At 38.1% G+C, this 24,527-nt stretch overlaps 1 protein-coding gene across 2 annotated transcripts; it reads right to left on the minus strand.

Annotated features, from left to right (window-relative positions):
- Window positions 1-1,695: 1,695 nt before the first annotated feature.
- On the minus strand, window positions 1,696-4,101 carry LOC129779836 (carbohydrate sulfotransferase 11). 2 transcript variants are annotated; one of them, XM_055787574.1, is made up of 4 exons: window positions 3,943-4,101; window positions 2,946-3,341; window positions 2,597-2,854; window positions 1,696-2,535 (listed from the first exon to the last, which is right to left on the minus strand). In XM_055787574.1, exons 2-4 carry the CDS (start codon window positions 3,264-3,266, stop codon window positions 2,098-2,100), a joined length of 1,017 nt encoding a protein of 338 aa, XP_055643549.1. In that variant the 5' UTR covers window positions 3,267-3,341; window positions 3,943-4,101; the 3' UTR covers window positions 1,696-2,097. The 2 variants fall into 2 exon arrangements, with proteins under 2 accessions (XP_055643549.1, XP_055643550.1); XM_055787575.1 differs by lacking the exon at window positions 3,943-4,101 and adding an exon at window positions 3,420-3,882.
- Between the last annotated feature and the right edge of the window lie 20,426 nt (window positions 4,102-24,527).

Raw genomic sequence — 24,527 nt, forward strand, 5'->3', positions numbered from 1 at the left:
TGATTAGAGTTTGGTTGATATTACTTCATGGGAAGTGTGCGAAAACGATCATTCACTTCACACTGTTTCGCAAAATTATTGATTTTCGGTCGAGGGGTGAAGGAGGGAGATGGAAGAAATGAGCACCATTGTGGCAGCCATTTCTGGCTAGCTTCCACCTTCACCTTAAAAGTGTGTGATTCACTATTAGGTGCTAAAATCTGGTCAAACGATCAATGGAGACTTCTTTTTCTTCTTTCTAAATGGCACTAACGTTCCTAGAGGAACTTCGACGTCTCAACGTAGTATTATTTGCGTCATTTTTTATTAGTACTTAGTTGAGATTTCTATGCCAAATAACACGCCTTCAATGTATTCTGAGTAGCAAACTCTAGAGAATACGCGTGATCACAGTGCAAGTCGGAGGAAATTTCTTTGACGAAAAAATCCCCTGACCAGAACGGGAATCGAACCCGAACCCCCGACATGTTAGGTGTGACGCTTACCACTCGGCCACGGGAGCACTTCTACAGACAACAATTGATCCGTATAAAACGAGCGTTTGCCGAAAATTGTCCAAAATAAGCGACCAGACACGGGTCGATAATATTCCATCATGACAACGTTCGACCTAGCTGCTCGAGTTGAAAACAATTTGGAAGAAAGCAGTTGGTAAATTCTGGTTCACCCGCCTTATAGCCCAAACCTTGTCCCTTCTGACTACCATTTACCTCAATCGATGCAGAACGCTTTGAAGGGAATGAAGGTATCAAGCATTGACTGGATTCAGTTTGTGTTTCAAAATATGAACACTTCTTTCTCGACGGAATCCTTAAATTGCCAGCATCTTTCGATCGGAAGAAGTAGTGGCTATCGATGGCCAATATTTTGAATAACCTATTAATTCATTTTATTTTTCAAATGAATGTGAATGAATTAAGTTGCACACCCAATACTTTCTATGTTAGAAAGATCTGATTTGGAACTAATAGGTGATTTACTCAGGGTTCTCGAACTATGCCAGATTATCAACAAATTTCGAGAAGACTGGAAAAGCAGAAAAACTGTTTTCAACTGGATTTTGAAAGTTAAAAAGTGTCAGATACAGCATATGAACAATTCCAGATAAAAATGTCCATCCGAGTCCCTTCGATCGAAAGAAAAATATTTGGCTTACCAAAACTTTTTTTTTTCATTTCCAATTGACCAATTTTAGCTGATAATTGTTCAATAAATCATAATTTGAAAACCACTTGTTTGATCGAAATGTGGTCTCTAACAAAACATTAAAAATTCTCTATAATAACACTAGTACATAAAGAAACTAGAAAGATGGTGTTCGAAGCACGACCTCATTGTTAACGTAGATCTATGAAATTATTGCCGACGAGATCAAACATTTAGGAAATTCAAGAATAAAAATCCTTAGTGTAAATATTTGGTAGCGAATTGATCATTTTCAAGGCTAGACACGAATTGACAAAGTTAAACGTCCGGAAACACTCCTCAATATGCACAAGCCGTTTCAGCAATAAAAATGATATGGACATCAATTCGCAGAAGCAGCTGTAGACGGTTGATTCATCTACTCTGTCTTCTTAGGTTCTTGGTGTTAATCCGGAACCCAGTCGAGGTTGATAACGAGAGGTCATAGTAATAAGTCCTCGCTCGTATTGTCAATTGTCTCGAATGATTTGCAAAAAAAGAAAACTAAAATTGTAAAGAAAAATGTTTTATTTAAGTTCATTAACTGACATCACGGTGCCTTGCGCACATGGTTCCATAAGTACACAACAGTGTAATAAATCACATATAAAAATATAATACCCTAACGTTAGTAATTGTACGATTTTTAACGAGCGGTTGGTGGCAATTAGTTTCTCATTTGTTAGCTGAGAACACCTTCTGGCCTTATTGCATACAAACCTGTTTTACTTAGTCTTGTCTACCTGCTAGAATAAACCGGTACCTGGTACCATAACCTCTCGGGCTTACACCATAAAATAGAAATCCAGCGTTCTCATGTTCGCTCTCAATTCAACTGTTCTCAATTGTCATGATTTTTCTTCTTATATACAACACCCGATTAAACCTACATTCAACTCGGTACACTTTCCGCTATCCTAACTCAAAGCCTAGAATTTCGACCAAACTATAGTCAAATAGCCGAAAATCATCCTCATACAATTTGTACAAACTCTTGATAATCGGTAGGGGAATGTCGCTAAAATACTTCCGCAGTCGCTCGTTAGTGCCGGAGGTTTTGTACACCACCGGAAAGCTAATTCCACTAACTCCCGCCAGATGCAGTGCTAGCGTGGAATCATCCACCAGGGTTTCGTACTTCCCGACGATATTGTACTGCATTAGACAGGGGTGGCACAACATCGATGCCGGTTCCCAGTGCTCGTTGAACGACAAATTAGAGTTTCGACTCAACTCCGGCGTGAGCAAATACTGGATGAACTCGAGAAATGTTACATCGTGACCGTGCTCCAGCGAGCTGTTGGAGGCATTGGGACGAAAAGCTTTGATGATGATTTTACCCACTCGGGACTGTCAGGGTTATAAGAAGGTAAGTGAAAAAAAAAACAATTATGAGCAGCATGATATTTACCTGAAAATATTTGGCACTTTTGGAATCCCCTTCCAGCTTATTTCGGAATGCCGACAGCAAACGTTCAAAGGGATGTCTCACGAGGATAAAGCGATTGTAGTCCGTTAAGACAGTCTGCTTTTCTTCTGGGCTAAGCGAGCTGAACGTTTTGAACATTCCACTCGAGTGTGCCGTATCCGCAGGGATCTGAAGCGGGTCTGTACCGTTCCATTTGTCCGTCATGATCATCAAGATTCGTTTCCAGTTCGTGCAGGCAACCTGAAGATGATCATGTTTGTGGAATTAGCTTGAAAGTTTGTTAATGAACGACCGAGTTGGGGTTTAAAAAGTAGAAAATACCGTCTCTCACTTTGGGTACGTAGCAATACAGGAATTTATGCTTTTCATCAACTAGCAAGTGGCTCGACTGGAAGGTACTCAACTCATCGACGGTTCTGTACTCCATTTGGTCCCTCATCTGGGCGCAAGCCCTCATCAGTACGTCCTGCCGCATGAAGTTCTGCGATTGTGTTAGCTCATATCCATGCACATCGTTACCACTAAGCGAATCCTCATCAATCAAACCTGGAACTGCCTGTTGGCTTGCGCTCGCGCTACTTGCCGATAGGTGAATATTTATTGCTAACACAAACTTAAATAAACTCGATCGCGATGATATCATCCTTCCCATGTTCTCACGCGCGCATCGGAGTCATGGGTTATCGAAGCTCGTTAGCCCACAGTGTAAATAAACCGCGCAGCATGTCTGTAAAAGAAAGATTCATTTCGTCAATTCAAACACCGAGGAAACAATCGTATCACTCATGCGATTAGGACAACATACGATAATTACGCAACTCGCGCCTCAAGTATCAAGGCCCTGTGGTGATAATTGGTCAACTTCGCTCTTTGCACTTTTACTATACACCGCACCTATTCATATTCGCTGACACGATCGAAAAACCTCCGTGCAATGTTTAAATTAGATGTTGTTTACAGAAGCCGAAGCGCACGTGAATTTCCTGTTTTAATTCTTAATTTGGCGAAAAACTTTTCCCCGAACTGATTTTGGCGTGAATCTGAGAGAGAAATTAGGACCGGTCCGGTGGAGTTCCCCTTTTTAATGATCCCTCACGTTCAACGTGCGCGTTTATTACCTGCCCTCGCGTAAATGACGGGTACTCGAGCGGCAATTAAATTCAACAAAAACACCTCACTCTGCCTTCTCTCCTTTGGAAAACTTGTTCCGCAGCTGAATATTTTGTTGATACTCCCCCGACAAAGTCTGCTATCGCGCGCGCTCCCACAAGCATTTATTTAACTTTCTACCTTTTGCAGTGGGATTGGTTGAATTAAACAATACTCACATCTATCAGTGCAGCGGATTGGAAAGTGCGAAATTGTATCAAATTTCTCTTGCATCCATTGCGCGAAATAAAGACGAGATCGAACGATTTCAACTTGCAAATACTACAAAGGTTCGCACAGGACTGTCATCGGAGAAGCATGCGGGCAGGGCCAGGACGCGTGTGTATTGGTTTGAACGTACGCATGGAACACATGGGAACAGTAGAAGCCGGATAGATTGCATCAACAAATTTGTTTGGATAATATATGTCGAATTTGCCTTGTTTACCTTTTAATTACAACGCTCTGCTTCTTGTTAACGCAGTCAAACTGCGATAGTTTTGTTTCCTGCTATTGGCGATCTAACGTACAAATCTACACCTAGGCGGCACTGCGGTGAAAGTGATGATGGTTTTAAATTTTGCCATGTGAGTTTATGGGAGGATTGTAGTTCTTTCCATAAATTACAATGTTATAATCATAAAAGATTAATTGACTGCGATGAGTTTGGAAGAAATTTAATCCTGCGCAATTTTATCTATAACATGTTATTTTCTTACCTCAATCAGTAGTGAAAACTGTACAAATATTGACAACGGTTGAATCAATGAAGGGAGTACGAGAGCACAATCATAAGCAAGTACCCTTAGAAAAATCCTCGGTCGAAAACTACTAAATACATTTGGTAATGCAAAATTAGTAGAATGTACAAATTTTTTGTACATATTGTCAACAAACCCGCATCCCTACCAGAGATTAGTATATTTTACTCGATAACATTAGTAAGCTTGGATATTGTCATATCTGAAAACTGGTGAGAAAAGCGCGTATTAACCATTTTCATTGTTCCCATAAGGCAATACGGAGGTATAATAAGGATATAATTCTGATACGTGCATTTTCGGCGAGAAAATGTAGCCGATATTGGGCTTCCGAATCATGGTTCTGCTTGACATATGTGTTTATTAGTACGGTCGAAAATGACTATAGATTGGTAGTATTTACCAAAAAATTCGTTATATTTACTAATTATTTCTCTCAGTGTAGACAATGCATGGTGCCTGCATGTAAGAACTACTTTGGAAAGCCCGGAAGTAAAATATCCGTGATTTGTTTTTGAGTTTTAGGTTACATTATCATCATTTTCTTAGTTCAAAAACAAAATCCAGGTGTCTCACCGATCGTTTACGTTTTGCGTTAGATCGCCAATCGATTGCACTCATTTCAAAGGATGTATATTGGCGATCTAACGCAAAACGTAAACGATCGGTGAGACATCTGGATTTTGTTTTTGAACTAAGAAAATGATGCTAATGTAACCTAAAACTCAAAAACAAATCACGTATATTTTACTTCCGGGCTTTCCAAGGTAGTTCTCACATGCAGGAATCGTGCATTTTTCTACTTGTGTTTGATTGTGCTCTCGAATTTCCTTCTTTAATTCAACCATTGTCAACATTTTTATAGTTTTCACTACTGAAAGAGATGAATAAATAACATGTTATATATAAAATTGCGCATAATTAAATTTCCTACAAACTCATCGCAATCAAATAGTCTTTTATGATTATAACATTGTAATTCATGGAAAGAACTTCAAACATTCCATAAGCTCACATGGCAAAATTTAAACCCATCATCACTTTCACCGCAGCGCCGCCTAGGTGTAGATTTATACGTTAGATCGCCAATTTCGGCTTCGAAGATTGACGAATTTACGCAAAGATGAATCAGCTCATGCGACATCTACATTAGAGCTCAGAACCACAAAAGTGAGGGTGTTTGTTTATTTTATGGACCGAAAAGTAAGATTCGGTGGTGATTATTCATTTTATTTCAATTTAGATTCATTTCAGCTATTGAATGTCGTCAGTATATGGTAAGAAAGTTGGAGTTTTGTATATTTACGATGGTTTCAACACGCGATTTGACCAAAGTCATAGATAATCTTCGAAAGTTTTAAGTTTCATAATGCATACCGGTTATTGATACTGTGGATAATTGCGATGAAATCGATATCATATCAAATTGGCTAATATTATTGATAATGTAGGGGCCGATACGAGAAAGATTGCTGTATTTTTAGCGCAAAACACCCTATTCATCGTTTGCTTAGCTGAAAAAAAATTTAAGTTACAATACTTATAACAAGTCATTCCTCGTAATATACATAGCACATTGTAAAATGATGATTTTCTAACCTTTTCAGCGTGAAAAGAATACATGAAACCGGGAAATTTGAAGATAAATTCTGATTTTTCTAGAAAATTTAAACGAATTTCATACCAAAAAAAAAACAAATCATCCTCATTTTACTCGCTGCGCCATCTGGTTTGTAAATCCAATGTAAATTCATCAATTGTGTCTTCTCTCCGCTCTACAAAGGTTGAACTCAATGTACTGGAAAAAAGGTAATGAAGATGGTCGAACTTCGAGCGACATAGCATGCGCTGCCATAACTTTTTCGCAAATAGTGACGTCAGTCGTTGTGTTTATCTTTGATTGCTCACCGCATCCATGTGAAAAGGCTATTTTCAGGAAGTGATTTATCAATGAAAAACGTACATTTTTGTAGAGCTCCCGCTGAATATGATGCTAATGTGATAAGGTGGAGTGAATATTTGTGAAATCACGTCGAAACAGATGGATAAAAGTGATATTTTCATGAGCCATTTTCACTCCCCCACGTTCATAGAATCAAACGAAGTTTCATTATTTTACCGCTATGAAGTTGATGTTTCGAAAGCTCTCAGTGTCGGTGTGTATGTTGTGAGATAATAATCGCTAATTAATCAAAAATTCACCGAAAATGTTACTGCTTTCGAGAACTAAGTATACGACTGCTCTCTGGACCTTTTTACAACATGAATAATCGAAATAAGCCACCATATAATTATCATCTGTTCAAAAACAACCAGTTGAATGATTTCATGAGAAATTTGGCTCAAATTATCATGCAACCGTGAGTACTTTCAACATTGTTTTGTTTCTTCCATATACATTCAATATTGCATGCAAATAATTACGACACGATATTTTGCTTGCCAATACAGATACACTTCGCCTACTGCTCCACCTTTATATGTACCTCATTGGGTTGAACTGTAAATCCGAGAAAGCAAAACAAAACATGTTGATGTCAACTGTGGTTAAGCTTAGTTGCTATCAGTGAAACTTAGAGGTCGCGCATAGTAATATGAAATATTTCGAATCCTCCATTGACGAATTTGCGTTGGATTCACAACCAGATGGCGCAGCGAGTAGAATGATGATGTTTTGTATTTTTGGTATAAAATTCGTTTAAATTTGTTTGAAGAAACCGAATTTTCCTCCAATTTTCTTAAATTCAAGTATTTTTTCCATGTTAAAAAGATTAAAAAATCGACATTTTACAATGTGGTATGTATATCATTAAGAATGGCTTGGTATAAGTGTTGTAACTTTAATTTTGTTTCAACCAGGTAAACGATGAGAAGCATGTGTTGCGTTAAAAATACTGCAAATCTTTCTCGTTTCGGCCCATACATAATCAATGATATCAGCCAACTTAACCCATTCGTTGCCAAGGACGGGCATACTCGTCCTACTTTAAATTTATTATAACACTAGCTGACCCGGCAAACTTCGTCTCGCCAAAATTAATTTTTTGTTATCTATACCTCCAAACATTCACGTTTTCTTACTACGATCATGGGTTCAATCGCAGAACTGTTCATTGATTCATCTTCTTGACTCATTACAATTTACTTTTAATATAAATTTCCTAGGACTTCTTCTCAAACTCGTCATTATAATATCAGATTATTTTCAGACACAATTCTCGTTCAAGATTTTTCAAACACTTACAAATAACATGTTACTCCGTTACATCGAATAAATGTTTGATACCGAAAATATGATAGAATGAAGATAGCCCTAAATCGGACAATTCCTTCTTCGAGACATTCGGCGATCCACTTTTATTTATATAGATAGAAGAAGATGTAGGAGTGCGTTTTATCACATTAAAATCCATTTCCACTTTCGAACAAAAATCAATTTCGTTGGCGCAAACATCAAAGGGACTAACAACGCTTGTCACTATGTAATTGTAGAACATATGCGAATTGAATTTGTCATGTTTGGTTGAAATATGTGTAACATTTTTATGGGACCCTCTCTCCATTCCATAGGAGGGAGGGGTATCATACCATCATAGAAACATTTCTCGTACCTGAAACCCTCACATTCCAAATTCAGCTCCATTTGCTTGATTAGTTCTCGAGTTATGCAGAAGTTTGTGTTTCATTTGTATGGCCCCCCCCCCCCTCTTCCCCTTAGAGAGGGGAGAGGAGTGTTGAACCCCCATAGAAACATGCCGAGCCCCTCAAATCGTCCACATGCCAAATTTGGTTCCGTTTGCTAGATTAGTTCTTGAGTTATGCAGCAATTTATGCTTCATTTGTATGGCAGTTTCTCCACCCCTTAGAGAGGGAGGAGGAGTGTTTATACACCATAGAAACGTTTCGTGCCCACTAAGAATTCCAAATGTAAAATTTGGGTTCGTTTGTTTGATTAATTCTGAAGTTATGCTGAAATTTATGTTTCATTTGCATGTCAGCCCCCCCCTTCGAAAAGGGAGAGGAGTGTCTATCCAACATAGAAACATTTTTTGCACCCTAAAACCACCACATACCAAATTTGGTTTTGTTTGCTTGATTAATTCTCGAGTTATGCAAAAATTTGTGTTTCATTTGTATGGCAACCCTCCCTTAAAGAGGAGGGTGGAGTGTCTAACCACCAAAGAAACATTCATTGCACCCTAAAACCTCCATATACCTAATTTGGTTTCATTTGCTTGATTAATTCTCGAATAACGCAGAAATTTGCGTTTCATTTGTATGGCAGCAAAAATCAACTTCTTCGTATATTTGTAACAACATTTTATAGCAACTAAATCACTTATAATCCCCTTTATTCCGCGAGGCGAATGCGGTGAGATGGCTCAAGTCACTGCATTCCCGTAGGCGAATGACGTGACTATAGTTTGTCACTAGGTGAAATTTGAAGTCGTGTCCTCATATGTTATCGACTCGGGTAACAAAACGAAGTTGAAAAGTAATGTAGCTTCTACAGTGAAGCGAGGAACTTTGCTATTTCACGTCACTCGCCGCGTAGAATAAGGGGAATGCCTTCTCTTCATGATAGGATTTGTAACAAGGTCCAATACATAATGGAGGGTTATCAGAAAACCTCGGACAGTAATATCCTCCTTTCGAATGTTTTTCGTTTCACAAACTCTACATTTGCGAGATGGGTTTTTCTTTTGAGGCGTAGAAGGAATAGCATCAAGATAATGAAGAGAACTTTGTTCTTGGGGTATGATTGACATAGATTGATGAGATCGAATGACTGCATCTTGGCTTCCATTTTGCCAATTTTGAACTTCTTCTATAAATTGAAGAGATGTTTTATTTTCTGCGTTTGATTGCCAATTTACTGAATGTTGTGTCTTATTTTAGTCTTATCAATGCCCTAGACTAATGAAGGAAAGGTGTGATAACTGCTAACTGCTACTTGCTTAATTATTTTCTAGCTTTTAATACATTATTATGTTTAATCACAATTAAACCGTTTAACTTAAAAAGTTTTTTCTTACTTATTTTATTTTCTAATTTTTAGTACATTATCTGTTTCATTAGAATATTTCTCTACAATAAAACCATTGGACTGTATTCTATCAGTCAAATAATTTCATTTGATACCGATATTGAGTGGATTGCAGAAAATACATAGTGTGTTCTCCAAGTCAAGTTCGTTCGTTTGATACACATATCTCAATCAACCTTTTTTTTTTAGATGATATGGAATCAGCTATTTTGTAGCGGTGGTCAAATTGGATTTTTCAAGATAAGCAGTTTTAAAATGACAGCAGAGATAAAGTTGTTTTATAAATTCGGTCAGTTTCTATTGGTCAAATTTCTATTAATGTGGGACAACCCTACAGACATAGAAACATACATAAAACAGTTCAAGCTAAATAAAACCGTTTAATAAAGTAATTTGTTATTTTGTGATTACGGCCATCTTGGATTTGGACTTCTCATGATCTACTGTGATCTACTATTCAAGCCCTTTCATTTGATACCCATATTAATCGGGTTTTGAGAAAATATGTAGCCTGCCATTTGGTAGTGGCAGCCATCTTGGATTTGCATTTTTGATGAAAAACTGTGTTCTACTAGTCAAGCCCTTTCATTTGATACCCATATTGATAGAGTTTTGAAAAAAAAATATTGTGGTGGCGATCATTTTGAATTTGCATTTTTCATAAATAACTCTGTTCTATTTGTCAAGCCCTTTCATTTGATACCTATATTGATGGGGTTTTGGAAAACCCATATCGATGAGGTTTTGAGAAAATATCTGATCCACCATTTTGTAGCGGCCGCCATCTTAAATTTTCAAGATCATGAAATACGCAGTTTTATATTGACTACAGAGATAAAAATGTGTTCCAAATCTCAGATCAAATTTCTATTAATGTGGGCCAGCGCTACAAACAAACATGTTACAAACACACAAACATACAAACATACAAACATACAAACATACAAACATACAAACATACAAACATACAAACATACAAACATACAAACATACAAACATACAAACATACAAACATACAAACATACAAACATACAAACATACAAACATACAAACATACAAACATACAAACATACAAACATACAAACATACAAACATACAAACATACAAACATACAAACATACAAACATACAAACATACAAACATACAAACATACAAACATACAAACATACAAACATACAAACATACAAACATACAAACATACAAACATACAAACATACAAACATACAAACATACAAACATACAAACATACAAACATACAAACATACAAACATACAAACATACAAACATACAAACATACAAACATACAAACATACAAACATACAAACATACAAACATACAAACATACAAACATACAAACATACAAACATACAAACATACAAACATACAAACATACAAACATACAAACATACAAACATACAAACATACAAACATACAAACATACAAACATACAAACATACAAACATACAAACATACAAACATACAAACATACAAACATACAAACATACAAACATACAAACATACAAACATACAAACATACAAACATACAAACATACAAACATACAAACATACAAACATACAAACATACAAACATACAAACATACAAACATACAAACATACAAACATACAAACATACAAACATACAAACATACAAACATACAAACATACAAACATACAAACATACAAACATACAAACATACAAACATACAAACATACAAACATACAAACATACAAACATACAAACATACAAACATACAAACATACAAACATACAAACATACAAACATACAAACATACAAACATAATGTACACGCCGTGATAAGAAACCTCACGATAAAAATCAAATCAGCGCTTGCTGCAGCTGATCGTGAGCAGCAATCCTGGAGAGCTAGAGCAGAGAAGGCGGAGAACGTACTGAACGAGGCTGCGCAGAGTAGACCGAAGGAAGCGGTTTCGACCCCAACGGGAGATTCTACCCCATTAACCACAAAACGAAGAAGGCAAACCCCAGAAGAAAAAAGACAAGTAAAGAAACAGAAAGATGCCTGCGAAGGTACTAGTAGAGAAAATAGTGACAACAACCAAAATCCTAACGAGTGGCAGAAAGTTGAGAAAAAAACAAAAGGAGAGAAAGCGAAAGAGAAGCCGAAACCCCGAAAAGTGAGGCAGAAACCAGATGCTCTGATTGTTTCAGCAGGCGCTACAACCTACGCTGATGTCCTGAAGAAAGTGAAAGGCGATCCGACCTTGAAACATCTGGGTGAGAATGTGGCTAAAGTGAGGCGCACCCAGAACGGTGATATGTTGTTCGAGTTGAAAGGAGATCCGACGATTAAGAGCTCAGCCTATAAAGATCTGGTAGAGAAATCGCTAGGGGAAACGGCAAAAGTTAGAGCACTATCACAAGAAACCGTGATCGAATGTAGAAATCTGGATGAAATCACGACGGTAGACGAACTGAGAGAAGCCTTGAATGGCCAGTTCGAGCTGACAGACACTTCCCTATCAATACGCCTGAGGAAGGCTTTCGGAGGTACGCAAATGGCTACGATAAGACTGCCAAGGAGGGCAGCAACTAAGATTCTGGAGGTTGGCAAGGTGAAAGTAGGGTGGACAATATGCCCCCTTAAAGTTGTCCAACGAATTGTAAGGTGCTTTAACTGCTTGAGCTTCGGTCATCTCGCGACAAAGTGCAATGGCCCCGATAGATCGAAGCTTTGCCTAAGATGCGGCGGAACGGAACATGTAGCTAAAGACTGTAGCAGGCCACCGAAATGTATGTTCTGCAATGCTGAAGAAAGGAATGACCACTTTACAGGAGGCCCAAGATGCCCGGTCTTCAAAGAGGCATTGGTTGACAGAAGAAAATGGAAGTAATCCAAATCAACCTTAACCACTGTGACACGGCACAACAATTGCTTTGGCAAGCCGTAGTGGAAACGAAGTGCGACCTAGCAATCATAGCCGAACCGTACAGGGTGCCCCCCGATGACAGAAACTGGCTGGCCGATAAGGCGGGACTGTCAGTTATAATGACTACGGGAAAATACCCCATTCAAGAAAAGATATCCAGGGCACATGAGGGGTTCGTGATTGCCAAAATCAATGGAGTCTTTGTGTGCAGCTGCTACGCACCCCCGAGGTGGACGATAGAACAATTTGACCTGATGCTCGACAAGTTAACAGAAGAGCTCATTGGTCGAAAGCCCCTCGTCATCGGCGGAGACTTCAACGCCTGGGCAGTGGAGTGGGGGAGTAGACTCACCAATACGAGAGGTTTTGATCTAATAGAAGCTCTTGCGAAACTAGAAGTGAAACTAGCCAACGAAGGCACAACCAGCACTTTCCACAGGAATGGTAGAGAATCGATCATCGACGTCACTTTCTGTAGTCCGATGCTAGCGGTGAATATGAATTGGAGGGTGTGCGACGACTACACTCACAGTGATCACCAAGCCATTCGATATAATCTCGGCAGTCGAAAGTCATCATCAACTCGAAGGCCAAGGCCCAGAGAACGGAGGTGGAAGATTAAGAATTTTGACAAAGATCTCTTCACCGAAGCACTTCGTGTACAAACTCCGCCCAACATGAATGCAAGCGAACTGACCGATACTGTGACAAGAGCCTGTGACACTGCCATGCCACGAATGCTACAACCAAAAAACGTACGCCAATAAGTTTACTGGTGGAGCGAAGAGATTAACTCTCTACGCGCTAGCTGTCTTCGAGCTAGGCGGAGCATGCAAAGAGCTAGGTCTCCCGCAGACAGAGAAGAACGCAGGGAAGCACTTAGAGTGGCGAAATCTTCACTAAAGCGTGAAATCAGGCTCAACAAGAGACGATGTTTTAAAGAACTCTGCCATGACGTTGAGGCAAACCCTTGGGGAAACGCGTATAGAGTTGTGATGGCAAAAATCAAAGGCCCATCGACCCTTACCGAACAGTGTTCGGAAAGGATAAATAGCATTATTGATGGGCTCTTCCCGCAGCATGCACCGACGAGTTGGCCACGTCCACCATATAGCCAAGAACGCGAAGGAGTCGAAATAGTAACCACGGAAGAACTATTAGCTGCAGCAAAAAGATTGAAGGGAAATAAATCCCCAGGCCCTGACGGAATCCCCAATGTGGTGTTAAAAACGGCCATACAAGCGAACCCGAATATGTTCAGAGAAACTCTGCAAAATTGTCTGAATGAAGGAGTCTTCCCCGATATATGGAAGAGGCAGAAACTCGTACTACTGCCGAAGCCGGGGAAAACACCAGGAGAGCCGTCATCATACAGGCCTATTTGTCTTCTAGATACACTTGGTAAGCTGCTGGAGAGAATTACACTAAACAGGCTGACGAAGTGTACAGAGAGCGAACATGGACTCTCATCGTCGCAGTTCGGGTTCCGGAAGGGTAGATCGACTGTGGATGCTATTATGCGCGTCATCGAAATAGCCGAGAAAGCTCTGAAACAAAAAATACGGGGCGACCGGTTCTGCGCCGTAGTAACAGTGGACGTAAAAAACGCGTTCAATTGTGCCAGCTGGGAAGCCATTGCAAAGGCGTTACAAAGGATGTTGGTACCGAACTACCTGTGCGCGATCCTGAAGAGTTACTTTGAGAACAGAATCCTGCTCTACAACGCAGGAAAGGCAGAAAAAGTGTTCAATATAACTGCAGGTGTCCCCCAGGGCTCCATTCTGGGCCCAACTCTTTGGAACGGGATGTACGATGGAGTGTTAAAGCTAAAATTGCCGAAAGGCGTCAACATCATTGGGTTCGCAGATGACATCTCTCTAACAGTAACGGGCGAGACACTGGAGGAGGTGGAAATGCTGTCTACCGAGGCGATAAGAACGATAGAGAGCTGGATGCTCGAGGCAAAACTGCAGATAGCGCATCACAAAACGGAAATTATACTGGTCAGCAACTGCAGGGCTGTACAAAGAGCGGAAATCACTGTGGGGGACCACACCATTACCTCCAAACGGGAGCTTAAGTACTTGGGTGTGATCATAGACGACCGACTTAACTTCAGGAGTCATGTCAGCTACGCCTGCAAGAAGGCGGCAAAGGCCATAACGGCGATAGCCAGAATCATGCCGAATAATGACTGGAATAGTAGCAGTAAAAGGCGACTTCTGGCTTGCGTATCCACATCGATACTCAGATATGCTGGTCCAGCCTGGGTGGCAGCGATCAACAATAAACAAAACAGAACGCTGCTGAACAGAACCTACAGAGTTATGGCGATGAGAGTAGCGAGTGCATATAGGACCATATCCATGGAAGCTGTATGTGTCATAGCGGGAATGATTCCCATCGATATTGTTCTGGCGGAAGACAATGCGTGCTATAAAGAGCGTGCTTCAACTGGACGGAATACCAGATTACGATTACGCTGATAATGTCAGAGCTTCAACGCAAATGGAGAGAAGACCAGAGAATGGCCCAATGAAATGAGTGCGTGAGCACTGCCTCCCCCTGAAGTAATACCAATGGGTGGTTCCGGAGGGGGGGGGGGAAAGGCACAGCGCATAGGAGGTGGTTTTAGTGAGTAAGAATCTCACACTACCCAGTCAACATGACGACTGGGTGTCTATGAAGATCTCCACCTTCTTCACCAAAAAAAAACAAACATACAAACATACAAACATACAAACATACAAACATACAAACATACAAACATACAAACATACAAACATACAAACATACAAACATACAAACATACAAACATACAAACATACAAACATACAAACATACAAACATACAAACATACAAACATACAAACATACAAACATACAAACATACAAACATACAAACATACAAACATACAAACATACAAACATACAAACATACAAACATACAAACATACAAACATAAAAACATACAAACATACAAACATACAAACATACAAACATACAAACATACAAACATACAAACATACAAACATACAAACATACAAACATACAAACATACAAACATACAAACATACAAACATACAAACATACAAACATACAAACATACAAACATACAAACATACAAACATACAAACATACAAACATACAAACATACAAACATACAAACATACAAACATACAAACATACAAACATACAAACATACAAACATACAAACATACAAACATACAAACATACAAACATACAAACATACAAACATACAAACATACAAACATACAAACATACAAACATACAAACATACAAACATACAAACATACAAACATACAAACATACAAACATACAAACATACAAACATACAAACATACAAACATACAAACATACAAACATACAAACATACAAACATACAAACATACAAACATACAAACATACAAACATACAAACATACAAACATACAAACATACAAACATACAAACATACAAACATACAAACATACAAACATACAAACATACAAACATACAAACATACAAACATACAAACATACAAACATACAAACATACAAACATACAAACATACAAACATACAAACATACAAACATACAAACATACAAACATACAAACATACAAACATACAAACATACAAACATACAAACATACAAACATACAAACATACAAACATACAAACATACAAACATACAAACATACAAACATACAAACATACAAACATACAAACATACAAACATACAAACATACAAACATACAAACATACAAACATACAAACATACAAACATACAAACATACAAACATACAAACATACAAACATACAAACATACAAACATACAAACATACAAACATACAAACATACAAACATACAAACATACAAATCGATTACAGGGCAAGCTAAATAATACCGTTTAAAAATGTCAAACTATATATTTAACGTATCTCAGTACAAGGTTTGAGGAACAGGTCGAAAAAAATTTAAGCAAACAAGAACTAAATTTGTGTCAAATCTATTTGATCAGTACGATCACTACACGTTGATAATTATCGGCTTCGGCCACACAGTGTATAGGAGAAGTGTGTAATACGCACCCCCTGAGCGAGAATGGATTTATCTTGACCATGCTCTTAAAATTAAAGGTAACGACTACGTCAGTACGTACACCCAAACTAGCGTTGGCAGAAAACATTTCATCTTTGGCAGAAAAGATGCCATTTCCTGGTCATGAGAGTCAAATGCGCAAAAAATGAGCTATTTTGAAGCTTAAAAATGGTTTGTATGTATGCGTGCAGACATCTCTTTCTGTTTTCTTTCCTCTTTTCATTTGGGATTGTGCAAAAAAAACGTCCATACGACGTCAATGGGGATCGAACCAAGGCCGGCTGGAATGCGAAGTTACTTTACACGACCAAGCTATCCATATTGGCGATCTAACGCAAAACGTAAACGATCGGTGAGACATCTGGATTCTGTTGTTGAACTAAGAAAATGATGATAAGGTAACCTAAAATTGAAAAACAAATCACGTATGTTTTACTTCCGGACTTTCCAAGGTAGTTCTCACATGCAAGAACCATGTATTTTTCTACTTGTTTTTGTGCTCTCGTGCTCTCGAATTTCCGTCTTTGATTCAACCATTGTCGATATTTATACAATTTTCACTACTGAAAGAGATGAGAAAATAACATGTTATATATAAAAATGCGCAGAATTAAATTTCTTAAATACTCATCGCAATCCAATAATCTTTTATGATTATAACATTGTAATTTATGGAAAGAACTACAAACCTTCCAAAGGCTCACATGGCAAAATTTAAAACCATCATCACTTTCACCGCAGCGCCGCCTAGGTGTAGATTTGTACGTTAGATCGCCAATAGCTGCCAGCGCTATTCGCGTCATCGAAGGTACGGTGTCGCCACCTATGAAAGTTTCGCGTGTGAGTGAAAAATATGTATACAAACCGTTGCATATTTTCTCTGTAATTAATATACTGATTTCTCGAAAACTTGTACCGTGTTTATCTTACAATTAGTGGAAATTGTTGAAAAATAGTTTTTCTTAGCTGTTTCGATGCTCCGAACCAAAATTTATTGTCATTTAGTAGTGAAAAAAAACCGTTGAAGTACACCCTCTGTCAATCTACCTGCGAGAGAGGTAAACCGAATTAATGAAATTTGATATAAAAATATCCGCTTAGTGTTCATAAAATACCTAAAATACAAAGATCTGGCTTCTATTCAATCAGTGCTCTAATATTTTTCAAAATATTTTCCTTAGAACGTGTGAAATATGGACGTCAAAAGCTGCGCAAATTGCCCGGAGAACATGCAAGTCGGACGAAATTTGCTTGAAGCTGACTCCGAACAATCTGCAAAATTCAAAAGCCGTATTGTTTGTGTCGTCCCCGGATGTAAGCAGAGATATCGCCCCGGAATTTCTTTTCATGCCTTCCCTCCGAAAACGGACAAATCGCGGTATCTAGACTGGATCCAACGACTACGGCTAAAGATAGAACCTACAAAAACCTCCCGTATTTGTAGTCTCCATTTCACCGTGTCGAACTTCTACTCTCCAAGTATTCACATTCACATTTTCACACTTTTGAAAAATTGTGAAACAGTCCAACTTGGTGCAAAATGTGCAATAATAAAGAAACAAAATAAAACATACTTAAGCAAATGATACAAAACAGCCATGACGTGTTTGCACTTCCCTTTGCCAGTTTTACAGGAACACGAAAACAACCATTTGGAGAAGGAGATTTTCGTACGAATTTTTATTGTATGGGGTCCCGAGCTTGGAGATGATGACTGGAGGCAGGACGAGAAAATACTGAAGCCTTCATGGTGAACTTCTTCAACACCAACTATTAAAAGATGTCCAGCTTTGAATACTCTTTCGCCTTCGACGACTAAACGGCTTCCACCCGCAGCGTAATCGAACACATCCGCAAACTCCACAGGCACGTAGCAGGTTTCGTTTTCTCCGACTGATGGCTCCTGATAATGCATGAAACAAGGTCACAGAAAAACACTAATAAGTTAAATTCAGTTTAAGCTACGGCAAAGTTTTTTTCACTGCATAAGGAAAACTTATTTTCCAACCGTTTGGAAGATAAATTTTGCACACAATTATTAATTTTTATTAAAATTTAGTATCCTGAAAGTTTGTTTACTTTTTCACAAGTAAAGACAGTGTCCTTTGGATGCGGTAAGAAAACGTTTTCCCCTGCAGTAAATTTATGTGATTTAACTAAATTAGCATCATAGAGGATAGTTCTTTCGATACATACTTACATTACGAAAATTTCTGCAAAAAACGTTAAAAACGTTGCGTTTAAAAATCACATTCTTTTTGCAATTTTTTGTTGACATTCGCTTCACGCACACAAGCTGTCAAATTCAGCTTCGTAGTCGCGAATTATAAAGGAGCGTGATAATATTACACCTGATCATAAAATGAAGTTGGAAGGTGTTTTCTAAGCCGATAAAGAAGAACATGAATGAGAATATATCTTTCTCTGTCTAAGCCGTGTATTTGGCAAACTATACGAAAAGCTTTCATTTAAATGTGTCTCCTGTTTCGCTCCTTCATATTGGCTCTAGCATATATATCATACAAATGATATACATGTATTGGGGAGTAGAACATTTTATGTTATCTTTCAGCTCATTCAATGTAATAAATCGGGATGCCAGAAAATGTGCTAAAAATTAACTTTGGGTGTAGATTAGTTAACCCTCAGTCATCTGTAATCGTTCTATATTTTAGATACTGAATAACAAAAGTGCTACGAATTTTATTTTGTAAGGCGTCCAAATTCTAAATCTCTAATCATACGGTGTTGAATGGCCCAGCAGAAGTATAATATGCCCATGAGTTGTTTCTCTCAGAGATTATAAAGCTCAGAGAAACAGCTTGTATGAATGAGAGATTCCATCAATCTATTCCCTTCATGCCCACCAGCGAAGGGAAGAAACCGTTCTTCCGGTGAGCGTGTTCTCCCAGTATTCGTGCATTAATTCTCCAGTCCGCGCTCTTGTTTTCCTGCATTCTCTAAGCACATAGTATAGACGCCAGACATTTAGTTTTGGTTGCTCATTTTTGTCCATGTAATTTACATTCGAGGACATTTATTCGTATCATGCAGAGATATTTGAAAAAATCATTTGGCATGCCTCAAATACAAGCTATTTCTTTCATGCCATACTGCCCTATGGTAAGCTGATGCGGAAAATATCAAATTGAGAAAGAAAAGAATCCTTTCTTACTATTTTCTTCATCTGAGATATTCACTGGGAACTCGACTCAATAAATATGACCCACAGTTAAATTACATCGAAATTCGCTTCCAAAAAAAAATTATTTTCTTATTTTATCAAAGCATGTTACAAATGTAAAACTTGCATGGCAGGATCCCATCATTGACTAGCACGATTGCCTATATCCATTGCATTTCTATTCTAGCTGGTTTACGAGAAAATCAGGCGGGTCAAATTGACCGGTAGGCGCGTTTTAGACACATCTCCTCTACTATTATCTTTTGTCATCTTCAATATTTGCAGGAAAGATGTCAACTACACTACATAGACTGAAAAGTGTAAGGCATACATTCGGTTGTTTTTGGAATGTGTCTTATGCTTGTTCATCAATTAAGGCATCGATCAACTGTATTAGCTCCCTTACGCGTCATTTTAGTAGTTAATTACACTCATATCTCGCTATACGGCCGCTCTTTATACGGCATTTCGCTATAACGGCCCTCTTAAATTAAGGCATGTTTTCGATTTACGGTCTAAAATGTTTCGCTATAACGGCAAAAAAGTTATTTTCGACGTCGTTATACAACTGATTCTTTATACGGCTTTTCGCTTTGCGACCAAGTTTCGTGGAACGTATCTAGGCCGTAAAGCGAGGTATGGGTGTATGCTTGAAACGCACTTTTGACGTAGGACTACGTCTTTCATTTCTGTACTGGGGTGTAAGTTCGAAGTTTCGAAAACGAGGGAGTGACGCTGGAGTGCATGGTTAACACCTCTTTACCGGCTGAATGGAGTGATATGACAATGACTTCATTCGAAAGATAAAATGTCAAAGTGTTATATGATTGTCACTTATTGATAAAAAAAATCGTTTCAATAGCTTAAAAATTGTTTTGAAAACAGGCTATTGAAATCATAACAATCTAGCTCATTGATGATGATTGCTTTTGTGGTAATCGGAATGTGTTACCGAACACGGAATAATCGTATCCAAGAGCATCAGTTTCTATTCTGCTTCCGCGTGGTCAGGAAAACGTGTATTATTCTCACGAGAACAAAATAGAATCAGTTGCTTTTACAAAACTACGCGAACCCAACGGTTCTTTTCTGGATCACCAACAAGTTCGAAATTGTTGAATTTCATGTTAATAACAATTTAATACTCATACTCATCCACTCACACACTAACAAGGAAAACTTTCAGCAATCTTCAGAAATAAGCATTTATTTATTCATTGAGAATTGATTTATATTCAATTTCATACAAATAATTACCAAGTCAGTGGTAGTCCTACGTGTACCTTGCGGTTATATCACAGATATAACCTACTTTTAGTTTTTAATTAATTACTATTGTTTTGAATTAAAATTGTATAAATCTCTTCGAACAATGCAAATAATTAATTATAAATGGATTGAAGCAATGGATTGGATTATTTTTTCTCAAAGTTTTGCTACTTTCTTTTTTGGTTGAGCAGTGGTCCTAATGTCTTGTCCGACACTGTATAGTCTCACCACGAATCGATAGGCTATGTCTCTGTTAATAATACAAATTGTTTCTAAGGTCGAAATTTTGCTAAATTAATTTGTGCGGCATCTTTGAAAAAATTAAAAATACTAATCATTATCTCTAATATAATTGGGAAAATAAAAATATACGACGTTGTGTCCACGACACGACCACATTGTGGATGTAGAACTATGCTGTTATTTCATTCAAGTCGCTTGTTCATAACTTCGGATATTATGTTAGAATGCTGCGAAATTTTCAAAAATAACTGTTTAATAGAATGGTTTGGTCGCCCCAAATGTTTTTCTATTGTAGAATCAGTTGACGACAATTGATTGATGATCCATCCTTAGTGGAAAAAATTTTGCTACTGGCAAGCGAAACTCAATCACATACACAATTCTAAAACGACATTTACCTACTTGGTGACTAAATAAATGAAATAAATTTTGTCTGTTATACCAGGGACAGACATACAGCTGTACTTGCGTTGTACGTGTACAGCGTTGTACAGGTACCATCGTAGCATGACAGACATACTTTGGTTGTACATTGCACCGCATGTCAAATTGACAATCAGAAATTCGACCAATTTTCACCTCATGTTTCAATGAAAAAGTTTTTTATTTAGCGTCTGAACTATCAAACACAACAAACAAGTTTCCAATCTGAGTTATTAACTCAAGAGAAAGTTAATGAAAATAATATTTACCAAGTGTTTTGATTCAGTTTGTTCATGCTACCCACCACTAACCGTTTGTGGCGCTGCGCACCGTACAACTGTAGTCATGTACAACGGTGAAACAGGTCGGTACAGATACAGCGATTGTACCGAGTTGCTTGCATGATTCTAGCGCTGTACATGGTGACAGACATACATTTTTCGAAGTACAGCGCAAGTACAGCTGTATGTCTGTCATAAGTATTAATCTCAGAAACCTCGAAAAGAGTTGCATTTCTTCATTATGATCAAGATCAACGCAAATACCATTTTTGTTGAAGTCAGTTTTGCGATTGGTACGCGAACCCAAATAACTCACTACATTCCAACATGACATTCACTATGGTTTAGCTTGATATTCCTCAAATAATTATGTGGCGCACAACCTTAACGCATGCCTCGCCATAGTGTCACTTCTATGCATTGATGCAATGCCAAAAGCACCAAAAAAGCCCTTAAGGCGGAATTCCATCTATTCAACTTCCTACATGCTACAAGTCGATGGTCCTTGCTTATTGGGGTGTCTCTTTTGATGACATAATTGGTCTTGTTTAGCAATGTTGGCCTTATCCAATCGCCTGCGGATCGGTGCGGCGTGTGTAGCACGACAACAATAACATCAGAACAGATATGTTGGAGCAGTGAGCGTTTGCATACTATTGTGTAATGGCTGAGGTGCAAACAAAATAAAAAAAGCGCAAGTATCATATCCATTGCTGTTTACCATTGACTTGTAGCAAGTCGAATAGATGGAATGCCGCCTTTATGATGACGAAAAACAAGCGATGTTAACTGCTTCGAATGAAGAAAAAATCTGAATATTTGTTGTGATATTCCTACAATCAACAACACACAACACTATCAATTGTTCAAAAACCGACATCCATTTCTCTCTAAATGTAATAATCAACACACTCGTGCTGTCATACCAATTTCACTCTAAATCTAGAATACCACATCCTCCTCTCACATTAAAAATAACGATACCAGAAAACACTGTACAAGATACCTTATTCATTCATCAGCTTGATCGATCATATTAAAGAATCCCTGGGGTTTTATTATCTGCTGCGTGTTAAGGCGCTTCGTGATTGATTCTCCGTTATCTGGTAATGCACCTTCAGACGAACAGGACTTCTTAGGATCCTTTGTTAGTGATTCATATGTTGTCAAAATGACTGCGATATCTTTATGTTGATTCAGGAACTTCCTCCCGCGCTGTTTGAATAAAAATGAGGGTAAATTTAGAGAAAAAAAATTGTAATGGGTTGTATCTAGGACACGACCGCAGTTTTAGACGTAGAACTACGGAATTATATGATAAAATTCACTTGTTTATCACTTCGGATATTATTTTAGAATGCATCGAAATTTTTGAAATAACTTTTTAGCTATTTAATTTTTTATTACTTCAGTAGAATCAGAAGAGTCGAGTAGAGTCGAAAGCTATAAGCACTTATCGTTTATTTGGTTCAACCCGCATCAGACTTTTTCCTGATATCACTCAGATATCGATCGCAAACTATCAACCCTTTTGCTTCTATATTTCGCTTGAGACAACCCCACAACCGTAAGGTTACCCTGCTGGAATTTAAAAGCATACTTTCATGAAATATACGTTTTCCTAATTAAATGCAAATGCATCTATATTCCAACATTCTGGATACTCTTCCATATCCGCACTAGCACAAAAAATTCTCGTATGCTGCTCTTCTTTGTCGTAGCACACCTCGATACAGAGGACTTCCTCTCCTTGTATCGAGCTGTGTGTGAAATCAGCATTAGGCATGAATGATATCCGCTCCTTGTGTTATGCTAGCTCACTCGCATCTGTGTTTTCATTCTATTCTATTTTAGGTTTCCGCCTCTAGCCCTGAGAAGGCCCTTTTGGAAAGAAACTCTGTTTCATACTCTTCCTTCACCCGCCAAGAAAACAATCCTCTCCCGCTCGACGCTCTGCGGCAACTATGTTGCTTCGATGACCACCAAACAAGACGTGGGGTAGCTTCATGGTATGGTATGGTTTTGTATTATAGAGACTTTAAACTTTTCAGTTCATTCGTCCCTAGTCTTGAGAAAGGCTCTTGGACAACTCTACTCTAACACTCGATCCCTCGCCGTCCAGCTCGTTCAGCAACGATGTTGTCCAGTCGGTGTCCACACGAAGAATGGGTGTGGCTTCAAATCGCGGATGGCTTATTTAAACCAAATATGTTGACAACGGGCAGAAACGAATGTATCGGTTGCTCGTTATTGACAGCTCTGTTCGGGAATGCATACAAATCGGCAGAACAAATGTATGGGAAAATGAGAATGCTTCCAGTTTTCATTAATTTTAACTGTTTAGGCATTAGTGGTTGGTACTGTATAGTATATCAAATCAAATCTTAGAAAATTTCCGATTACATTGGGCTGCAAATTATCAGAATTTGTTCGCTGTGAAAATAGTAATTAACGTTAACTTTATTTCATAAAAACGTGACCTGTTTTCTGATGTGGCACCCTCCCTGAAAGACGTAGTTCTACGTCAAAAACAAAAAAAAAACTTCG

Source organism: Toxorhynchites rutilus, chromosome 3, assembly GCF_029784135.1.
Source record: "Toxorhynchites rutilus septentrionalis strain SRP chromosome 3, ASM2978413v1, whole genome shotgun sequence".
Lineage (NCBI taxonomy): Eukaryota > Metazoa > Arthropoda > Insecta > Diptera > Culicidae > Toxorhynchites > Toxorhynchites rutilus.